Genomic DNA, 20381 nt, shown 5'->3' with positions numbered 1-20381 from the left:
GATAACTCTAGATACTTTAGTATCTTACTGGAAAATTTTCATGGTACACTCCATTTTAAAATATATTTTGTGTTACCTTTTCCATTGTACTGCACCTGATTTGAGAAGTATCTTCATTTAAGTTCAATTGTGAGTCTTCTCACCACATTTAGGACAGATATAAGGTCACTCCCTGCCTCCCTCCCCAATAATAATTCAGTATTGTTCATTAGCATTTGAGCATTAAATTGCTTAACTGAATTTACTTGTGAAGAAGACAGAGCGATCATAAATGGCAAAATTGGAACCCTTACAGCATCACTGAAACTGCCTACCACAAAAATCATGTTCACATTCAGACACCGTCATTTTAACTCAGATAACTATGAAAAAAGAAATTGTTTGTAAGAACTAAAAATTGTTATAAGATCTATTTGAAAACATTGAGTACTAACATGGGAAAACAGCTCAATTCACAAGCAAGTGTATATGTTTTTTTTCTTTCACAATGCAAAGTGAAGAAGCATTAAGGAAAACTGATTGATATTCATTTGTTTCAAACATAGGAGTGGGAATAATAAAAACTTTGACAAACTATTAGGTGGGATAGATGATTGCACCAATCTATCATCTGCAATAAATGCTTATTAATAATATTTGTTGGTAATAGATATACAGTAAATAATGCAGCAGATCACAGCATTTTCATTAGGGTTTATGAAGATCCAGTTGTCTTGGAAAGCTAATGAAGTACAAGATGACTGCTGATCAAAAGCAGGAACAGCGGACTGTGAAGTATTTACTCCCTCCTCTTGCCCCTACAAAGCACTGGCCTGTGCTTTGCCCCCAGGCAAAGCCTTTTTAAGTTTTAGTCAGAAATTTGAGCTATCTTGCCTTTAGGACAAGCTCAAGTCCCTTCCAGACAAAAGGCAAATCTGTCTTGGGCCTGGAGTGAGGTGCTCACACGAGACCATCTCCACCTGTTGCTGTGTGTGTGCTACAAGAGCAGCTATACCTTGGTGCCACACAACCACAGCACATGAGATGTGCTAGCAGTGGTGTTGGCACCTGTGACCCTTAACGTGGGATAAAAATCTGTGCTGCTGTGTATTCCTTATAACAGCTTTTCAAGCTAGCTGGGCTAAACTTACACTGGCATGCTATCAAATGCTTCACCCTTCACCTTCCCAGTCAACATGGATGTACCTCTAAAGAGTCCCTCCACACTCCAACCTAGCATACCATCTTCCTCTTCCACAGCCTGATACACACTTCCACTTGTGTCGCTGTTCCTCAACCTCATTTATTCATTCTTCCCTTTTAGCCATTCTGAGGTTCCCTCCCTGGATTATAATGCTACGGGACAGCATTTACTAGTGTGGCACTTTTATGTTACAAACATCAAGGTGCATGTAAGGCTGGGAGTGATTAACATTTAATAGCTGCTCGAGACAATTATGAGGTGGCTCTGTGCAGCTTATCCAATCCAGCTCAGTGCTCAGTGTCACTGACAGAGCTTCCATCAGCAGGAGCACCCTTGTCAGCCTGACAGCAGGCTAAGATCCCCCAGGCATACTGAGGGAGCAAGAAAGGGCGAATTCCTCCTTCAATTAGTGCCAATCACACCCTAAAGCATACTGCCCATTACAGACAGTGACATGGCTTCTCACATTCAAGTTTTTCCATGCATATTCTGGCACTACCTGCATAAAAGGACTAAGGGATTATTTGTCTTTCTGCATTACGAGAATTGAAATAACTGACAGCTCATGCTTATGCAACAGATTTCACTCAGTTCACCACTGAAGTTTCAAACATTTCAACAATTTCTCAAAGATGTCAAATGTTTGCTCCTAAATTCCCCTTATAGAGGACAAAGGGTTTTTTTAAAGGCAAATCCAACATGAGTAGTTCTGTATCTCACATGAGGGACTTTTGCTCAGTAAGCAAAACTTGCTAATACTTCAAGCAGTTCAGAAATTGAAACATCTAGGCTGAAAGCTCAATGTTCATTATTCCAATCAAGAAAACCAGCACTGCAAATAGAGAGTTTTTATGAAGCTGAATTCATGGAAAGGAACAGAAAAAAACTGCCCTTTCCATTAAGTTTAAATTTATGTAAAATTTGCTGGAAAACAACACGTTTTCCAGATATACATTGCAAAGAATGTGCTGTATTTTCACAAAACTCTTCCCTATCAGTTGGCAAAACCAGGTTACTGCTAAGTGAAAGATGATAAAGGTCTTTTCTGGGTTCAGAAAAAGATAAACAGCAAACAAGGCTGACTGAACAGCTGTCTCATTTACTTAATGAATATATGGATCTCAAAATAATTTATCACTTTAGTAACCCTCGTGCTCTAGCCATCCTCCAAAACTTCACAGTGTTCTTACCTGTCCATATTTACGGAGGGTTGATGTGAGACGATCACATGTGGGCAGGTGACTGGTTTTCCATTGTGGGGAGATGTTGTTACATGCTGAAGCTGAGGATCTCCTGCAGGTTCCGAGGGAGATGCAGGACTTGTTATGACTAGAGAAAGAACACAATCATTTACCTGCAGATTAGGCTAAAACACTTCCTACAGAAGACAGCACAGTCAAGGCAAGCTATAGATTAAAAATAGAGTTCTTGCGCCTCTCTCTCTCCCACCCCACCTCCTTTGACAAGCTTTTTGGCACACATACCCTCTTTCAGGTCCTTTTAAATGCCACAGATTTCAAAGCTGTAGCTTAACAGACAAGAATAAACATTTTACAAGGACACACACAATTCCAAAATGCAAGCCAGTGGTCAAAATAGATTGATATCTGATATTATGCTAGCACTTTTCAAGCAGCAATAGAAAACAGAACTCTGGGACATCATGAGTTCCATACTCTGGTATTTCTTGGTTCCCGTGTTGATCTCTGACTGTAGCCCAAAAGGAAATCAAGAGGAAATAAAATCTCCATGGCAAGGATACTTTCAACAAGTACCAAATCACTACTATAAAATGTTGTAGAGAGTAACATAAAATTAGACTATCTTTGTGCCTCATAGAGACACCACATGACAGATGTCACTGATCTGCCTCAGGATGTTCTTTTGAAATACAACTACAGCCTTCTTCATTGTATATACTTGTGTACAGCCACACCAATTCACATGCAAGTCAGTAAAAGGAAGTAATTGCACTCCATCCATACTATCTGTTTGAATAGTTGCAAGAACAATTTAATACTCATAGGCTTAGACACATTTAAGTTGGTTACCCAAAACCCCCTCTGGTAAACCACTTCTTCAGCTGCTCTGTTTTGCTATGCTTTAAATTCTTGGGCTGAAATCTTCTATACCAAATGTTTTAGTATGATCTTTGGCAAGTTTTTGTAAGGAGAATATCAGAAATACAGGGTCTGGTGCTTCTACAGTGTAGTAAGAAGAAAATACATTGGAATTAACATTAAAAAGAAAAGGCAGAAGATAAACTTGCTCTGCTTTGGAAATGCAGAGCTAGCTCCTATTTTGAAGCAGAGGCCAAACAAATGACAAAAAGGTGATGGATTTTGTTTCCTTCTGCAATTCAGCCATTCATGTAAAGGCCTCTTCAGGTTTTGCCAAACAGTAAGACTAAAACCATACTTTTCTGGGGGAAAAAAAAAAATCACCATTTTTTTAAGATCAGAAGTCTGCTAGCACATAGTGTGGAAAGTTAATTAGCAGAAATATCTCTGTTAATACCTACCTTTGACTCAATAGCATATCTAGGTAAAGCAAAGCCAAACAGCAGAGCAGCCCTGAGGGTGAGGGCAATTTTCTCTTTATTCTGTCATTCAAGGACTCCAGACTTCCCTCAGGCCTGGGGAAATGGAGGTCCAAACTCTCCTATGTCTTAGGAAATTGACTACTTCTACTTCTGGAGGGAAAGCATTAGCCACAGGCTATAGAGCTATGTATAGCTTCAAGGAACACTTAAATGGTTTATAGCACCTTCTCTCCCTCAGTCCCCCACCCCTCCCAAGATAATATGTAAACAAATAACTTCCAAACACACATAATGAAATCTGTGTCAAAATGTTTCCTGGTAGTGCTAAATACAGTGTTCACTTTTAACATCTAGAACAAAGTTGTACGTCAGCCAGTGCTGTTATTTGTCTTCCCTGTTACTCAACTAAATACAAAGAAGACTAATGTCATTTAATACGTTATGCTACAATGGGATAAGCCATTTGATAGCTTGACTTCAGTATCTCAAGTAGTGCTAATTCATACTTGGTGATTGCTGACTATGAGGTACATTTTTTTTCCTTTATTGTAAATATTAAATTCTTATAAAAAACTTTACCTAAAATGACCAGTGAAAAAAGACGGAACAGAAGGAAAGACTAAGAATGCAGGTGTGACAGAAAGACTAAGCTTTTGTAGGAGATGAATTTTGGGGAAGTGGGGGTAGGGAATAAATTAAGACCAAGTGAATAAGGCAGCAGGTATGGACAAAAGTCACAGGGAGATGTTTAGAATAATGAACAATTTGTTTTGATGACTGAGATGAAATAATCCTTTGAGAAAATTCAGTAAGTCTGCAACGACTACATGTGTAGCACTACACATATGTCCAACTATTCTGTGATCAAAACCAGAAGATAATTTCCTTCTTTTCACTTCATAAATAAACTCGGTAGGCAACTTGCTTTTGTTAAACACCGACGTGACAAAGTTGTTAAAACAGCTGACTTATTTAGTAAAGGCTAACTACCCATACAGAAAGGCTAAATGATGTTTGCAAAGATTTCAGTTCTAGTCCTCTCAGTTTTCTTTTCTGCAATTACTGTGACAAAGTTTCAGAACTGTATCTCAAATCATTGTGCTTAGAAGCATTTATTCACCTGTTGTGCTCAGGGCACAGTTAAACACAATACCTGTTTCTCCAGTAATATTTGCCTTTGATATATGTCCATTTTGGTGATCACTGGTTTTCTACAAAGGAAGCACAGTTTTGCAAATTAAAAATGGCACTGGGGAAAAGAAGTGAAATGTGTCCAATGTTTACACATGTTAAGTAGCAGCACTGACCTTATCTACTGCTTCTACACGCCTAGTTCTCTTCATGATCTCCTCAAGCCTCTACAATGGAACGTAAAGGGGTAAAATTATGTTCAATGTCACTAATTCAAAAATCTCTCTCCCAAACCACAACTGCTTGTTGCATCTGTTTATTGCAAAAAAGATGAATTATTTATTTATGTTGGTGATCTTCCATTCCCATCAGACTATGCAGATAAGGACTGCAGCTTTTCTAACAGTACATTGCTACCATGGATAACTTTCTACAGCTGAGGTGGAAACAAACTGCTAAAGCAAAACGAATTGCAGTTTCTCTGCATGTACTGAGTTACCTTCTTCCTTTCCAAGCGCTCCTGCTCTTCTCTTTGGAAATGCTTTTCACGTTCTAATCGAATCCGCTCTGCCTCTTCCCGTAGGCGAGCTTCTTCTTCTTTCTGAGTTGATGGGGAAAGAAAAAGCAGTAAGGAATAATTCATTATTTAATTACACTGATATCTGCGTAACTGTGCATTTCTACAACCCCCTGAAAAGATACTTTTGGGGTTTAGAAGTTACCAACAATCTTTAAAGACTGAACTGATTAATTTCCATATTTTGCATAGCATTAAGAGATGCATAACTAAACAATGGACATCATATTTGGTTCTGTGCCTGTTCAAGAGCACATGCATGAAATCACACCAAATGATAAATAAGGAATAAATTTCTAACCTTTGGCATTGAAACAAAAGCCAGGAAAGTATTAAAGAGATTCATGTTTTGAGTGGTGGATGTTTTTGAGAGTAAAACAAAAGCAGTAGAATGTTTTATTTGACCAATAGAGTCATTTAATGACACAAAGGAGTAACAGTCACAGAAACATTAGCACAAGCTTTCCATTCCTGCTCTTCTGAATTAAATGCAAAACTTTCCTGGAATATACTGTAGAGAGGCCTTGATCCCTAACAATAACAGTGGTGTATGATGGAACTACTGCAACAGTTCACTTGTAATGGCTGTAACACGCAGAAAACTTGGCCATACACAATTTCCAAGTGCTAAACCATGGATATAAGTCAGCTTAGCATTTCAAAGAAAGCAGCATACATCTGAAAAAGTGAACTGCAGTTTCTAAGTTGCAATCACTAACACAATTCTTTAAACATTTCTTTTCAGAAGCATACATTTAATGATATACCATAAGAAAAACATAATGTTTATGAGGCAGACTGAAGTGCTGAATTCTGGGGGAGGAGAAAGCACACAAAAAGTAAAGGCACATGCATAAAAAAGAATCCTATCCAGAATACTTACCACAGCCTCTCCTGAAGTTGGTAAACCAACATTATGCCCATCAAAAATGAGAGCACTCGAAAAATTGTATTTTGATTTGTTTACTCTCATGTCTGTTGAGTAGCTGTTCTGATTTCAGGAGGACTGTGTGAGCCTTGATTAAAGTGATCAAAACCTATGCCTTTTCAACACTCTAAATAGTCATCTTGGCATCTAGACTTTCTATAACTGTGTGGACAAAGTGCTCTCTGGTATAACACCATTCATTAAAATCCCCTGATACAACTCCATTGATTTATCTGTCACAATTTATCAGGAATAGGAAAGGATTTTTTTTGTAAGTAAATAAATTCTACAGGGAAAAAAATCCAAAACAAATAACCCACCATCAAAAGAACAACAAAAAAAATCCAAACCAAAACCAAACACAATCAAAACCAAAACCAAAACAGAATTAAAAAAAACCCCAAACCAATAAAACTTCAAAACACAAACAAAAACCAAAACAACAGAACCCCCAACACCACCAAAACAAAAACTCAACTCCCTACCATATGTTTTTGTCAAGAAGAAATATCTTTACTCTTTGAATGACTATATGGAATGAACTCTGCCCCTAAACTATTCACTTTTTATATAGCATTTAAATTTTAGATAATCCTCTAATCTAGGTGCTGCATAAGAGTGTTGCCTCATCCACTTCACTGCCAGCCAGACCGGCAGGGAAGTTCCAGGAGGTAAGCATACTTGTTTCTGAATGCGCTCCTTCTCTTCTTTCTCCTTCTGTTCTCTCTCTTCTGCCTGTCTGCGCAGCTGCTCTTCCTTTTCCCGTTCCTCCTCTGCATCCCTCCGTTTCTTTTCTGCTTCCTGTCTGCGAGCCTCTTCCTCTTCCCGGCGAGCTCGCTCTTCTGCTATCCTCTGTGACAGCTCCTCCTTCTTCTGCCTGCAATTGTGAAACAAGTGCAAGAAAATTAAGTAAAAAAAGGAGGGAAAACCCCCAAACCACCAGATTCCTGACCCAAGACACTAGAACTGCAGAACAACTGTATGAAGGTTGCACTACTGTCTCATCCATAAGTTGTCTGCTCTGCTTCCAGAAGGGGCCAAAGCTGAACCTCTATGGAGCAAAAACAACTTTGCAAGGCAACACCAATACTTCAGCACATGCTTCCACTCACACACTCTCTGAATCAGAACCAGTATCATCAACTTTAATACATCTTGCAAAGCACTTCATTCTTAATTTTATTTCATCATATTTTGAAATAGTATACATTTTTGGCACCCATCTTATCTTGCAGCAATTTTTAAATTTTAAAAAGTTTTTTTAAAAAGTATATAATTCTTATGATTTTTGAACACTGCCTCTTAACCTCACTTAATGCCCCCTCATCCTTGCGTTATGGGACTCTGTAACTTTCCCCCTTCACCTTTGATGCTACCCACATTTTTTATGACTTTGTAGCCTATCATATCCTCAGAAGTAGAGCACAGATGAATCTTGCCAGCTGAAGAATCCTCACTTCTTTAGTAGATTTTCATATAGGAGCTGTTCTATACTTGTGATCTTCCTTAATGTCTGTCGGCACTTACTTTCATAGTTTTATTGATTTTACTATCTCAAAAAACATAAACTTGAACATTCAAGAGGCAGATTCACCTTAGCTAGTTCAGAATGACATTTTCATCTTGTTCTCCTTTTCTATTAATTTGTAGGCATCTCATTTGTAACAGTTCATTTATTTTGTTGACCGTGACTCACTTGATACTTACATATACTCAACTTCAAACAAGATCACTTCCCTCAGAAATAATCAGCCCAGCGACCACCACCACCTGAGTTAAGTTGGGATTATTTACACATACACATTGCTTTATGTTTAACAGTACTGCAATCCAGCTTCTGATTTGTACCTCAGCAACGTAAGATATGTCTGGCGAGCAATATCTCATTGGCCACAACTTCCTTCAAGTTCATTTATGAAGGCACTGCAAAGACACTGAAAACTCCTTTCCCTGTGAAAGCTGATTATTCTTTACCTTTGGTTTTCCATCTTTTAATCTTAGTGTTTACTCACCATATTACTCTTATGCAACTTGTTTTCTTTAAAAGCCTTTTGAGAGGGACCATGTGAGTCTTTTGGAAAGCCAGGCTATTTCAACTGGCTCTGCCTTGTTCCTATGTTCAGAAATGTTGTTAAAGAACACAATAAAATTCCAGATGCATGGCATCCCTCTAAAAAGGCACTCGTGTCACAGCACAGCCATAAGTATACAGATGAGCTACTTGTTTCCTAGTAGAAAATGAGACACAACATCTCTTAACCTTCAAAACTGTTAGGAGGGTGTCTTGATTTTAAATGAGAAAAAAAAAAAGATGTTTAAAGAGACAGCTGTTGGACACCAAAACACCCCCCATGGTGGAGATCTTACAATTCAAATTAAGAGACATGCCAATCACAAAACTGGAAATAGCTGTGCAGAGTTCTCCAGCTGTAACAGACAAGTATAGCTTTGCTAATCTCTGAGGAAACAATGAATCACTACAGCAAGGATCTGCTTTTTCCTCTTGTCCTATTTTAAAACACTATTTGGGATAAGTTTTAACCTTACAGATCTGCTTAGCTATATATATTGCATCTATAAAAAATCCCAATAGGAAAATCATTTCCAGGGAGGAACTCATGCCTCCTGCACTTGAATACTGTGCTTCATGTATCACAGAATAACAACAGAATATACACAAGAAGCTGCTAGGAGGCTGCTAAAAACAGATCTTCTCCACTGCAGAGGTCTATAATCACCTTTCAAGCTCTTCTCTCTCTCTCCTCTCTTGCTCTTCCCGTTCCCGCTGCTCACGGGCAAGGCGCCTCTTCTCAGTCAGCAGCCTTGTTGCTTCTTCAGGGTCAGTTGTACCTGCAGAGGTCTTTGTGAGGGCTGGGGGTGGAGAAAGAGCTGGCGGAGCAGGAGGAAGTGATGGGCTGGCTGCTAAAACAGATGGAAGGAAAACTAGTTTGTACAGACACAATAAACAAGATGACACCCTCTTGAAAGGAGCAGAAAATAGGTTCAAATAGGTATTTCCAAGCTTATGTGGTTTTATAAATAATTCAGAGATGGAAGACATTTCTAGGTGCTAGGGATGTATATTCCTTAAGGGAAGTTTGGTTTTACAGGATATGACAAAGCTGCTGCAGTTGAAAGGTTAAGCCAACTTTTCTGTCAGAAGAATAAATGTTGATGGATGCTCATCAGGAGTTATGCTGACTCAGCAAGTCCCTACCGTTGCATGTCTTAGGTTTACCCAAAACTATTTACAAAGCAGAAATGAAACATTGTGGTATTATATTTTCTTCTGTCTGGTAGTCTATATTTGAAGAGCACAGCCAGACTTCTTGGTGGTAGGCCAGTAGCTTTTGGGGATTTGGTGGTCTCAAATGTCAGCTGTCTGAAGTGATCTGCAATAAGGGTAGGACGCAAGATATTATCAATTCTGCAATTACCAACCTGAGGCAACTTGTGGGACCAGAGCACAGCTTCTCAACAAGCTTTGCCATTATTGGTGAACTATGGCTTATGTTCAGATCTCAATAATTCAGATAAATCCTGTGTCCAGGAGAAGCTGGTTAGAGAAGGTGCTACAGGCTTTTCGTCAAGTAAAACACTAGTTCATGTTTCTGGAAGTTTGCCTGGCATTCCCTAGCACAGCTAGAGCATGCCTCAGCTGCACTTTTTCTCTAGAGGCCAAGGATCATCACCAACCCACAAGCTAACTGAAGGAAGCATTGCCAGGGTAATCACATCTGGTAACAGACAAACATGGATAGGGAAGACTTCGAACTGCAAATGGAAATCAGATTCCAGTCCTGGGAAGATATACGTAGTATAAGTTATCAGGAACAGCCAGGAGATTATTTAAATCTCCATTTCTAATCACCATTTGGCATGTTACAGTGTTTTCCTCACCTCACAAAACTTCCAAGAGGGGTTTCCTCCCCAGTTTCCTGTTCCTACGCCTTGTCATGTATACAAACACAAATTCAACTGCTTTCTCTGTGCTGAATGGTCACACCTGCTGACCTCTATCCTCTCTTCTTCTGTCAACTAAAAACTATGCAGGTCTTTCTATAACTGCTTCAGGGCTTTCACCTTGAACTCAAATGATACATGTACACCAGTAATCTAAAGAGTTAGAGCTGTTCTCTAGGCCTGAGGTGAGCTGGCGCAGTTTAGCCTCAGCCAGAGCACTACTGTCTCATATGACCAAACCAGGTATTCAGTCCACCCCTAGGGAACAGCTCAGGCCTGGGCTAACCTCCAAGATATAGCTAGGAACTCAGAAAATTCTGGCATGGTCAAATATAAAAAGGTAGGTAATTTGATCACTTTAAAACCTGGGACCCCTTTAGAGCTATACTCTTAGAAGCCCTGGGGACAGAAGGTAAGAAAATGTGGGGCTTTAATTACAGCCTCAAACAGAAACATACCAGACAGCTTTTGTAAAAGTTAAATAGTATAAATGACAGAGTTCCTACAACTCGATCCTTTGTAATTTGCTAACATGGGCCAAGGTAGGGCTGTCTCTCCTGAAGGGAGCACAGTTTTGTGCTGCTTAGGGCTCACTTCTTGCCTCAGGTGCTGAAGCTGGCAGCGTAACAAGTAGCCCATTTAATGCACCTCTGCCCTGCTTTCAGGAAAGATGACAACAGCTTGCACAGGCACACCCAAAATACCTTTAAAAGTTCGTTGTCATTAGTAAAATCATGTGATATTTGCCTGCAAAAGTTTGAATAGCTCTGTCAGTGATCAACACCTGCTGACCTCCAGGCTTCTGTGACTATACTGCTAGCAGGTAGCTGAGCTAGGCAGGCTAAAGACCAGTGCAGGTAATTCACAGAAATCACCTATGTTCACCTGCAGCACACACCAAGGAGTATCAGCAGTGTCTGTCCAGCCCCAGACGCCGCACTTGCCCCTCTCTAGATTCTTACATTCAACCAGTGGCTATGTTTTGGCAGCTTGGGCCTCCATCTGCAGTACAAAGCCTGTCCCCTCTAACCTCACATGTAAAAAGCCTCAATCTTTGGTCTTCTTGCAGAAGAACAACCCTCAACTACAAATCATGCAGCTAAATACAGAATTATTAATGCTTGAAACTGTTTTCTTAAGGACAATCACAGGGGAATCTACGAATTTCAAATTCAGAATCTTAAGTAACCCATCCCGGGAATCCCAGGGGTCACAACAGTCATTCCATCACATCTGCAAGGCAGACAGTTTATGTTGTATTTACAATGGGTTAAGATGTGTGCTAGAACAAACCTACACTTTCCATTTTCATATTTAGCTTTTGCCCTTCCTACACTTTAGAAGTGTTATTTTATTTTGTGTGTACATCCTTTTCTGCCTTGCTGCTTTTCAGGGTTCTTTTGTTTTCTGTTCTTTAACAACTCATTTTCCCTGAAAAATTCTGCTTTTTCTTCTCTTGGTACCCCTCCTGGTACCCCTCCTCTGCATTCCACTTTATCCTGCTAATCTGTCCCATGGCGTGGTACTCTTGGAATATCACAGTTAAGCTGGTGGTGTTATCGGTACAACTGTACTGAGTGTCTAGCACAGGTGGACATTTTCACTGCTCACACTACGTTATGTAATGGCTTTCTGTCTTCAGACCACTATTATTCTACTTCAGTGGTTTGAAAAGAAGTAGTGTCATGATGTGAGGGACAAAATCCTAGTCCAAAAAGGCAGAGAAGAGGGCTGGGAAGTCACACTGCGCATGTTGTTTCGACTTTTACAAACAGGAGAGCTTCAACCTGTTTACAGATTTCTCAATGAACATACATCTGTAGGAATATTCTGAAGAACTTAATTTTTGATAGAAAAGTACTGAAAGCTACATCATTTCAGAGAGAGGAGGGGAAGAATATAACAGACTGTAGATATTCCTTAACCTAAAGGAGGCTCTATTCTTACCTTGAGGGAGCTCTGCCTGGACAGCAAGTTCTTCTCGACTTGCAGCTTCTCCAGTACCTGCTGAAGCTCCTTTACTCTCTTCTGTCCTCTCCTCATTGGCCTTTTCAGCCTCCTTTTCTGATCTTTTTTTCTCACTCTCTGGCTTGACCTCTTTTTTGACTGGCCGGATGTTGCCAGGAGAAGGAGGACGTGCCTGAGCAGAGGAAACTCTGGAGGAACCAGGTGGGGAATTTATCTGCTTGGGTGTGCCAGGCAAAAAAGGCAAAGACTTCGATGCATGCCTGTGTAACCAAAGAGCGATAATCACCATCACACATGCTCTGCTGGACACCACCTACACATCACTTCTACAACTACAATGGCTAAAAATAGAACAGCATCTCTATTTCTTTGCTATCAAGCAGGACTCCTGGAGAATCTCACTACTTTCATGCAAAATGCTTCTCTTTGCAACTCTCCACATGTATGAGCACCAAGCCCAGCCAGGAGGGAAGAAATCAGTATCTTCCTCCTCCTTCCCTTTCCTCAGAGCAGTAGTAATATTTTTCTAAAAGCAGAACTCTTTCCTTTGTTGCAGAGAGAAAACATCTACATCACCAAATAAGTTTGCACTATTTCACATTTAATTAATAGAACAATCAAAGCTGCCTATAGCTCAACCTCCAGCTAAGCGTGTACTTGGCTTACCAAACTGGAGAGGGAGCTGGTGATCTAGCTTTGGGGTTGGAAGAAAAATGACCTCCTTTAAAGCTGGCTGAGAAGCTGGATGACAAATGGTCTCTCTCTTTTTCTTTTTTGTCAGTCTATAGTTCAGCAAACAAAAAGACAAAAGTCAAGCCAGAGTTCACATGGCTAAAGAAAGCAAAGCAAGCTCAGTTAAGGATGAAGGGATGGGGGGGAGGGGGGGGGCTGAGAAAAAGCAGTGCTGAGTCAGCAGTTTCTACAGCCTGTTTAACAAGTTCATTAATACAGACCCTGTAATCTGTCACCATCTTTAACAGTAAATATGCATTTGACAACAAGAATCCTTCTTAATCATGTTCTCTACTGTCCTAAGGCATAATAGCTAATTTGCAGAGGCCTATTTTCTAACAGGCAAAAAATTACCTTTTAAGGTTTGATCTTTGCTGATTCCCACAAAGTACCTTCTACTACTTCCCATAATCCCAGGATTTCACTTGAAGAAAGAGAAAAACACACCCCCACACACCCCCAGACTCACACTTAGTCACAGCCCATATATAGCACAAGGTTTTTGCTTTCATACTCCTATGTGAACACTACAGACTCAAAGCCCTCAAACATAGAATCGTAGAATAGTTAGACGGTACGACATTTATCCTGTTCTTTTTCTTCGTGGATGATTTCACACCACATATTTTTCTTGCCATTGATTCTTATACATGGTAGCAATTTCCTCATTTTCCATTTTAGGATTTATATATATATGTATTTCTATTTTGTATTAATAGAACTATTGGGTTAAAGTAATGTATCAGAATTTAGGCATCTATACACTTTATCTATTCTAACTATAGATGAAAAACTGGAGGTTTTTGGAATAGTGAGCTCAGAGTACAGGAGTCTGAGAAGTGAGAATACTGGAAAGGTCACTGAGCTGCGAGTCAGCCAACATAATGCAGAGGGGCTCCTGGCCACCACCTTGGCTGGGCCTTAAGCACAATCCCTGCAGCATGTGCACCAGACTGCTTTAGAGCCTCACTAGCTGAGAGCTCTGCCATGCTCATCTCCTGAACTGAAAACCAGATTATCAACTGGAAAAGAAGGACTGAAAAAAACTTCATGAGTGCATGCATGCTTGGTTTATATTCCTCAATCCAACAGGAGTTTTTTGACCATCATGTTTACAATTAAAGTTGCCAAAACCACAACTTAGCATTAGCAATAGATGGTCTCAATCCTAAATTCATTACTCAAGCCAGCTCTCTGGCAGTACAATTTACCAGATATCTACTGATTCATATGATAATCATTTGAGTTATCAAAGCATACAAACCAGAACAAATGCACTAAAATAAACAAGAATTTCGGCTCACTAGCAATAACTTTCTGTACTGGATCTACTTTGTTAGTCTCAAAAACAGAGCATCAGAATTTTATTCTTAACATCAATAAAGTAAAAAGCTGAATTTCTACAAAAGTTTATAGAAGAATAAAAAGATTCTCCTTACCATACAGGCTACTGAAAACGCAGTTAACTCAGTCCCATTTGTATTAACATTTTTATAATGCATTCTCCACCAAAATGTACTAACCTTTCTTCTTTAAAAACAAAAAAAAACCCCACAAAACAAAACAAAAAACCCTCACCACACAACACAAAACTCCCCAAAACTCAAACCAGTTGCAAAAAGAGCCAAGAGGTGTTAAACTGATAGCTGTGGAGATTGCAATGCATTATACGTATTGCATGTATACTATAAGATTCCTCTACAGATGCATCCCGATGCTATGCCTTAACTTAAAACTTCAATACAATACCATCTGCCTGGAAGATTAAGTACTGGCTATGATTCGTGTGACTTTCATTAACATTGCTTCCATCAAGGATGTCAATAGCAAAACTTCCTCTTTACATTTTGCCCACCAGGCCAAACAAAAATGCAAACACTTCTATCACTTGCAGAGATTACTTCAGTCTTCTCACACTCTAAACAAACTTAGGCCATAGGGTACAAGGGAAAATATAAGTGCTCAGGTTCAGCAAATGAACTGGAGAGGACTGCATCTTGCTGGCTTGGAGCACAGTCAACATGTATTCGGTCTGCCTGTATCACACTGTTCTGACTTTCCCTGCAAGCACAGATCATTCATAGTACTGCTACCAAATCATTCAGAATGAACAGGTGATCTGTAGGAAGCCTTGCTTGCAAACCAACCTCTTCCTTCTCAATGAGGAAAACTGTACTAGCTAAAACTTTACTTTTTTCCTAAGAAAGTTAAGCTAAAATGATAGCGCTGTATGTGCTTATATACGTCAGTGCATGCCTTCTCCCCTCTTTATCCCAGAGGCTCAGCTGAATTTGCTATCAGAAGATGGGAAATTCTACAGGTGTTGTAAAACAAGGTTGCTGGGAAAACAGGTGGCACTAAGGGAAATGCTGCAACACCAGCTCAGGCCTTAAAAGGCAGCAAAGAATCCACCTGAGGAAAAGGAATGCACACTGTGATTGCCTCTGCCTTATGAGAAGCTAAGGCATTCACTCTGCAAACATGAATGTTTGGAAAACACAGGTGGTTTTCTACATGGATTCTCTGGTGCACAATCAGGCCACATCACCACATAACATACTATATTTTACTTAAAATCCAGCCAACTATGAAATAAATTGGAAAGGGTGGGGACAGCACAGAGGGGAGGATCAGACTTCATCAAGTATCTTTGCAACTATTCCTGTCCTAACAAGCAATGCAATCAGTGGGTCATGGCATGAGACACTCACCCCTGCAAGATGCGTTGTTCTCCTACGTCCAACAGCATCAGTAGAGGCATAAAGTTTTGTTCGGTCTCCTGAATTCCTACAGTTCATGGCCTTGTAGGACAGAGGACTGATGGGGCTGCAAGATGCTGAACGGGGACAAATGGGGATAACTACGGTGTTGGTTGGTTTTGTTATTTATTAATTTTAATTACAGAGCAGCATTGGAGAATTGAGAGAGGAAAGCCGGCAGGAACAGAAACAACCGAGAAAGACAGAAAAGAAAGAAGGTATTAATACATAGAGGAATGACTAATTTTCAAGTCAGAACCATCATTTGATACACTAGCTTGGCCACACATGCAGTAATGATACCATTTCAATAGACACTTATGTACTTTTCCATTTGGAAACTAAATATTTTGAATACATCAAGAAATATGCCACATAGTAGTAGAAAATAATGATGGTTTTCTGTTAAGTTTTTATACAACTGGTGAAAAAGCAGTGGACACAATGACTGGTCTGAGTGGCTTAGTATATACATTGACATGAATTTCAGTTGCATTCGGAATAGAAAACAATCAAACTAAAATCAGAATGCCTGTTAATTGATCTTGGAAGTGGAGGAAAATAAAAGGAGACACACACAAACATCAAAACACATTAAAAATACAAACCAGGAAATACACCAAGGAAATCAATGAAACTGCTGTCTATGATTTTTAGCAAGTGATGTGTTTTCTTTTTGAAGGCTTCTATTTGAAACCCACCCATTTAAGAACTTTTAATATTCCTTGATAACCCAGAATAACAGTTGACTCAAATACATTCTTCAAAGCAAACTATTTTACACATTACAGAAAGCAAGCTAAAAACAAATGAACTTAGAAATTAATATTTGAGTAACCAGGACAGCAGTTTTCATTGGTTTGCACAAGGACAAAAGACTATTACCAAAAGATCTCCTGCCAATGACAGATTATCAGATATACAGCGTTCCGATTATACATTCAAAGAGAATTGTAACAGTGCAAAATGTATCATGGGGAACTTTTTGCAGGAAGGTAGTCTTGGGCTTTCTCTTGATTTAACTGAAGGAGGAGACTAGGAAAAACTACGTTGTTACTGCTGAGATTTATCTGTCTGCTCCTGTTTGTCCTTCCTGGTCATTTAATAAAGTCTTAGCATTATTATTATTCAGCATTTTACTGGAAGGAAAAGTAGAGCATCTGTATGGTATCTCCCCTATCCCCCTTTAAATAAATAAAACAAACAAACAAACAAACAAAAAAAATAAAAACCAAAAAACCACTACAAAGCAATAGAATTACATCCTCAGTACTTGGTAAGCACTCCCAAAATTTCTTGCCTGTAGATCCCTCTCTGAGCACACTTGAAAGAACGCAGTTCCACATACAGTTAATTCTTCTAGTTTTACAACGGTACAGCTGCTGTTACAGGAAGAGCTCATAGACTTAACAGTATTAACACTGCAAATTCTCCTGTACCAAGAGATTAACATTCTGAATAAAGCGCGTCTCATGTAAGTGTAACAGCAACAGCATTCATGATTGCCTTATCATTTATAGGAATTGCTGTTTAATGAGATATTATAAAATTACTGACTTAAAAGAATAAATAAAAATCAAGAAACAAGAAAAGAGGGGCTTTTGTTTGTGGGGATTTTTTTTTTTTGTTGAGTGTATCTAAACCAGATAGGAGGAAGTGGCACAATGTATGTTTTAAAACACCTCGTAATTTATGTGGTTCCTACATTCTGTGAATCAATTCTCTCGCTGCACGCTGATTATCTGAAGTTACCACCAAGGATGATATCATAAGTATTAAAAGACAAGCAGATCATTTTCATTTGTGATGTTGCCAAGCAATGCTTCAGGAAGCACTCCCAGGGAATGCTGTACCAATAGGATTACATCTGTTCAGAGGAGCTTGTGGAGAGTTATTTAAAAAACACCTTGGTTTTAGAGGGTTATTTGAAAAAAAGAGCCAGACATACTCTTATGTTGGATGTCCATAACAGCTCACTTAAAATTTAAGGGCACAAATCCATATTTAATTTGATTTTGATTTTTTTCATCATAATTTATCTTTACAGCCAAAGGGCAGAGTAATTTTCTAGGGAATAATGACAAGCTGGGATGAGTTGAGTGCTTAGAGCACAGCTGTGAGCCATTACCACCACCTGATCATTAATCTCCAGGAAGCATCCTGCATGAAGGGACTGCAGTTATTGCTCCTAGAGAATAATACCTGGAAAACAACGAGCAGATGGATTATTCTGGGTGGTACAGTTCCAGTAAGCATAGGGAAGGCATTTCAGGGAATTACCTCATACTGACAACTGACAAGTGAGTCATTCCTGCAATATTTGCAATATGCTACTCAGTTTAGAGCTTATGGCACAGAACCGACAATAGCAGTCTGAAAAGAAAATCTTCATGCTTGCTTCAGTAAAGTAACCACTTACGAAATTAAGACAGTGCTTTCCCTAAAAAAAAAAAAAAAGCTGAATTTCCAATATCCTGCTTGGCAAATGACATTAACTATTTGTTTTACCAGCTGTTGTTTGTGAAGAGTTAAAAAGAATTCTGTACTTGTCTATTCCACTGCTTGCAGAAGATCATCTATGTTTTTGCTCCTGTATTGCAGCCTCATTACTTACAAGAGCTCTTAAGTGAAAGCGTCTTTAAAAGTAATCTTACCAGATCTCTATTCCTTCTTATGTTCTGTGTCCTTTAATTAGAATAAAAATCCTGTCCTATCAGACAAGAGAGACCTGCCTAGGCTTAAGCATTCAGCATGTGCAGCAATATACTACTGTAATTATCAAGTCCACAGTGCATGATCATAAAACATACCACAATAAAAGAAGAGGCAGCTGTCACCTGCCTAAAATACATGATAAGCAAGTATGCCCTGGTTGTCTTTGGAATACCATTTTCCCTGGACTTTAAGTTACCACCTAGAAATATTTTTACATTTCTGCATGTTAATTTTCACCTCAGTAAGTATATCAAGAGACCTGTTCTGGGGCTGACAGAGAACTTTGTAATTATTACCTCACTAAACCTGCACATTTAAATTCACATGTATTAAATCCATGGCAAACAGGGCCTATCTTTCTACAAGTCTAACTTGCTCCATGTGGAAAGTGCCTATAGTGAAACTATCCTTTGCAGCAAGCAGCTCACAGCTTTAGCAGTGGGTGTGCTGAATGAGCTCACACTGTGCGCATTTCCTTAGATAGCCATGGACAGTGTGACACTGCTGCCCTGTGTGTGTTGTATTCATTTACTGCATTGATGAAGAGACAACAGAAATTAAGAAAGAGATGGTCAGAGACAGAGAAAGAGGCATAGCAAACAACTGTACAAGCAGACTTTCATGCTGTCACGCAATGTAATCATGGACATTCAAGCTCATTCTGGGATGCTACCATATGCTCATAATTAGATCAGTAACTACAACCTCTCACACGTAATGTGGAAAAATAAGTGTCTGTGACATGAAGCCTCTGTTCCTGTGGGTTTACCTGCATCTCCAGACAGTGCAGCGGTGCTTTTACTTCGGGCCAAGAACGAGTGAGTGGGCATCAGGAGCCTGTTAACAATGCTGCTCTCCCATGGACTGAGCTGTAGGCGGCGAGCTGAACATGCACCATACAAGCAACATGTTAGATCAAACACTTCACAGACAAATACATGCTGTAGAAGTATTAGTATTAGCTCATCACTACTGCGTACCATGAAAACCTTGAACCTGTCCTGCAAGATCAAAAGCATAGAATCATTCAGTACTTTGCATTTTATTCTTACCCTGTTTGAGTAACAAAATTTTCACAGGAACATATATCTGAACATTTGGTTTGTGTTACTGCCTGTACCATTATGGCAAATTGTTAACAAATTAATACTGATGTATTGCACACATGATATTCCCTCTCAGGGATTATGGGACAACTTCTGTACTAGGAGAGCAGTTGCCACTCCTAAACATAGAATTTGACAGAGATCTTTATGTCCCAAGCTCTTTCTACATGTAAAGAGTTACAAAAAGGACCAATAACCAAAACACCTTCCAAAGTCTGCCATTTGAGCTAGAAAAAAGAAGGATGCTTAATACTGTACAGAGAATTGTGTCAGAGGTTTTATCAAAACAACACAAAAGGATACTATGCATCTCAAATGCAGATATCAAGCTCACCAGCTACAGTTCTCAGTAATACACTAAACTACAGAATAGAGTAAGTACACTCCAACATTAATTCTCTGACAAAAAAAAAAACAACAACCAACAAACCAACCCTGCTAATGTTAATGTTCAATTTAGAACAGTGGCAAAAGTAGACTTTTTGCATTGTCAGTCTGTTCTGAAAACACACTACATATTGACCTGGCTGCAATCACTCCTTTGACTTGCTTTTCCCCAGCATTGCTTAATGCAAATTTAGCTTGTCAATATATTGCTTTTACATTTCAAATTTCTTTATTAAAAAAAAAAAAAAACTATTGAAACATGGATCATGGTGAAGTAGCAACCAAAAGAGCCTTGTAAGTTTTTTATATTGAAGCAGGTGTTTCTTTGATGCAACAAATAGTATTATAATGAGAATCACAAAAAAACCACCATTCAACCAGTTCCCATAC

At 39.1% G+C, this 20381-nt stretch overlaps 1 protein-coding gene across 10 annotated transcripts in view; it reads right to left on the bottom strand.

Moving 5' to 3' along the window:
- MAP7 (microtubule associated protein 7) overlaps nt 1–20381 on the bottom strand; it is a 117620-nt gene that overhangs the window by 8455 nt on the left and 88784 nt on the right. For 5 of the 10 annotated variants that reach the window (XM_061378475.1, XM_061378471.1, XM_061378465.1 and 2 more), the window contains 10 exons: nt 19268–19381; nt 15736–15884; nt 12959–13074; nt 12272–12552; nt 9100–9283; nt 7043–7238; nt 5356–5457; nt 5033–5083; nt 4879–4936; nt 2374–2512 (listed from right to left, as the gene is read on the bottom strand). In XM_061378475.1, coding sequence (XP_061234459.1) covers nt 2374–2512; nt 4879–4936; nt 5033–5083; nt 5356–5457; nt 7043–7238; nt 9100–9283; nt 12272–12552; nt 12959–13074; nt 15736–15884; nt 19268–19381 — 1390 coding nt within the window. The remainder of the gene's footprint in view (nt 1–2373; nt 2513–4878; nt 4937–5032; nt 5084–5355; nt 5458–7042; nt 7239–9099; nt 9284–12271; nt 12553–12958; nt 13075–15735; nt 15885–19267; nt 19382–20381) is intronic. The other 5 variants (XM_061378473.1, XM_061378469.1, XM_061378470.1 and 2 more) reach the window with 4 other exon arrangements.

Source organism: Neopsephotus bourkii, unplaced genomic scaffold (assembly GCF_033783945.1).
Source record: "Neopsephotus bourkii isolate Nb327-2 ecotype Australia unplaced genomic scaffold, CSIRO-AGI_Nbou_v1 NB_1765, whole genome shotgun sequence".
Taxonomy (NCBI): domain Eukaryota; kingdom Metazoa; phylum Chordata; class Aves; order Psittaciformes; family Psittacidae; genus Neopsephotus; species Neopsephotus bourkii.
Note: the sequence above shows the minus strand (reverse complement) of the source record. Positions and strands in the feature narration are given on the sequence as shown.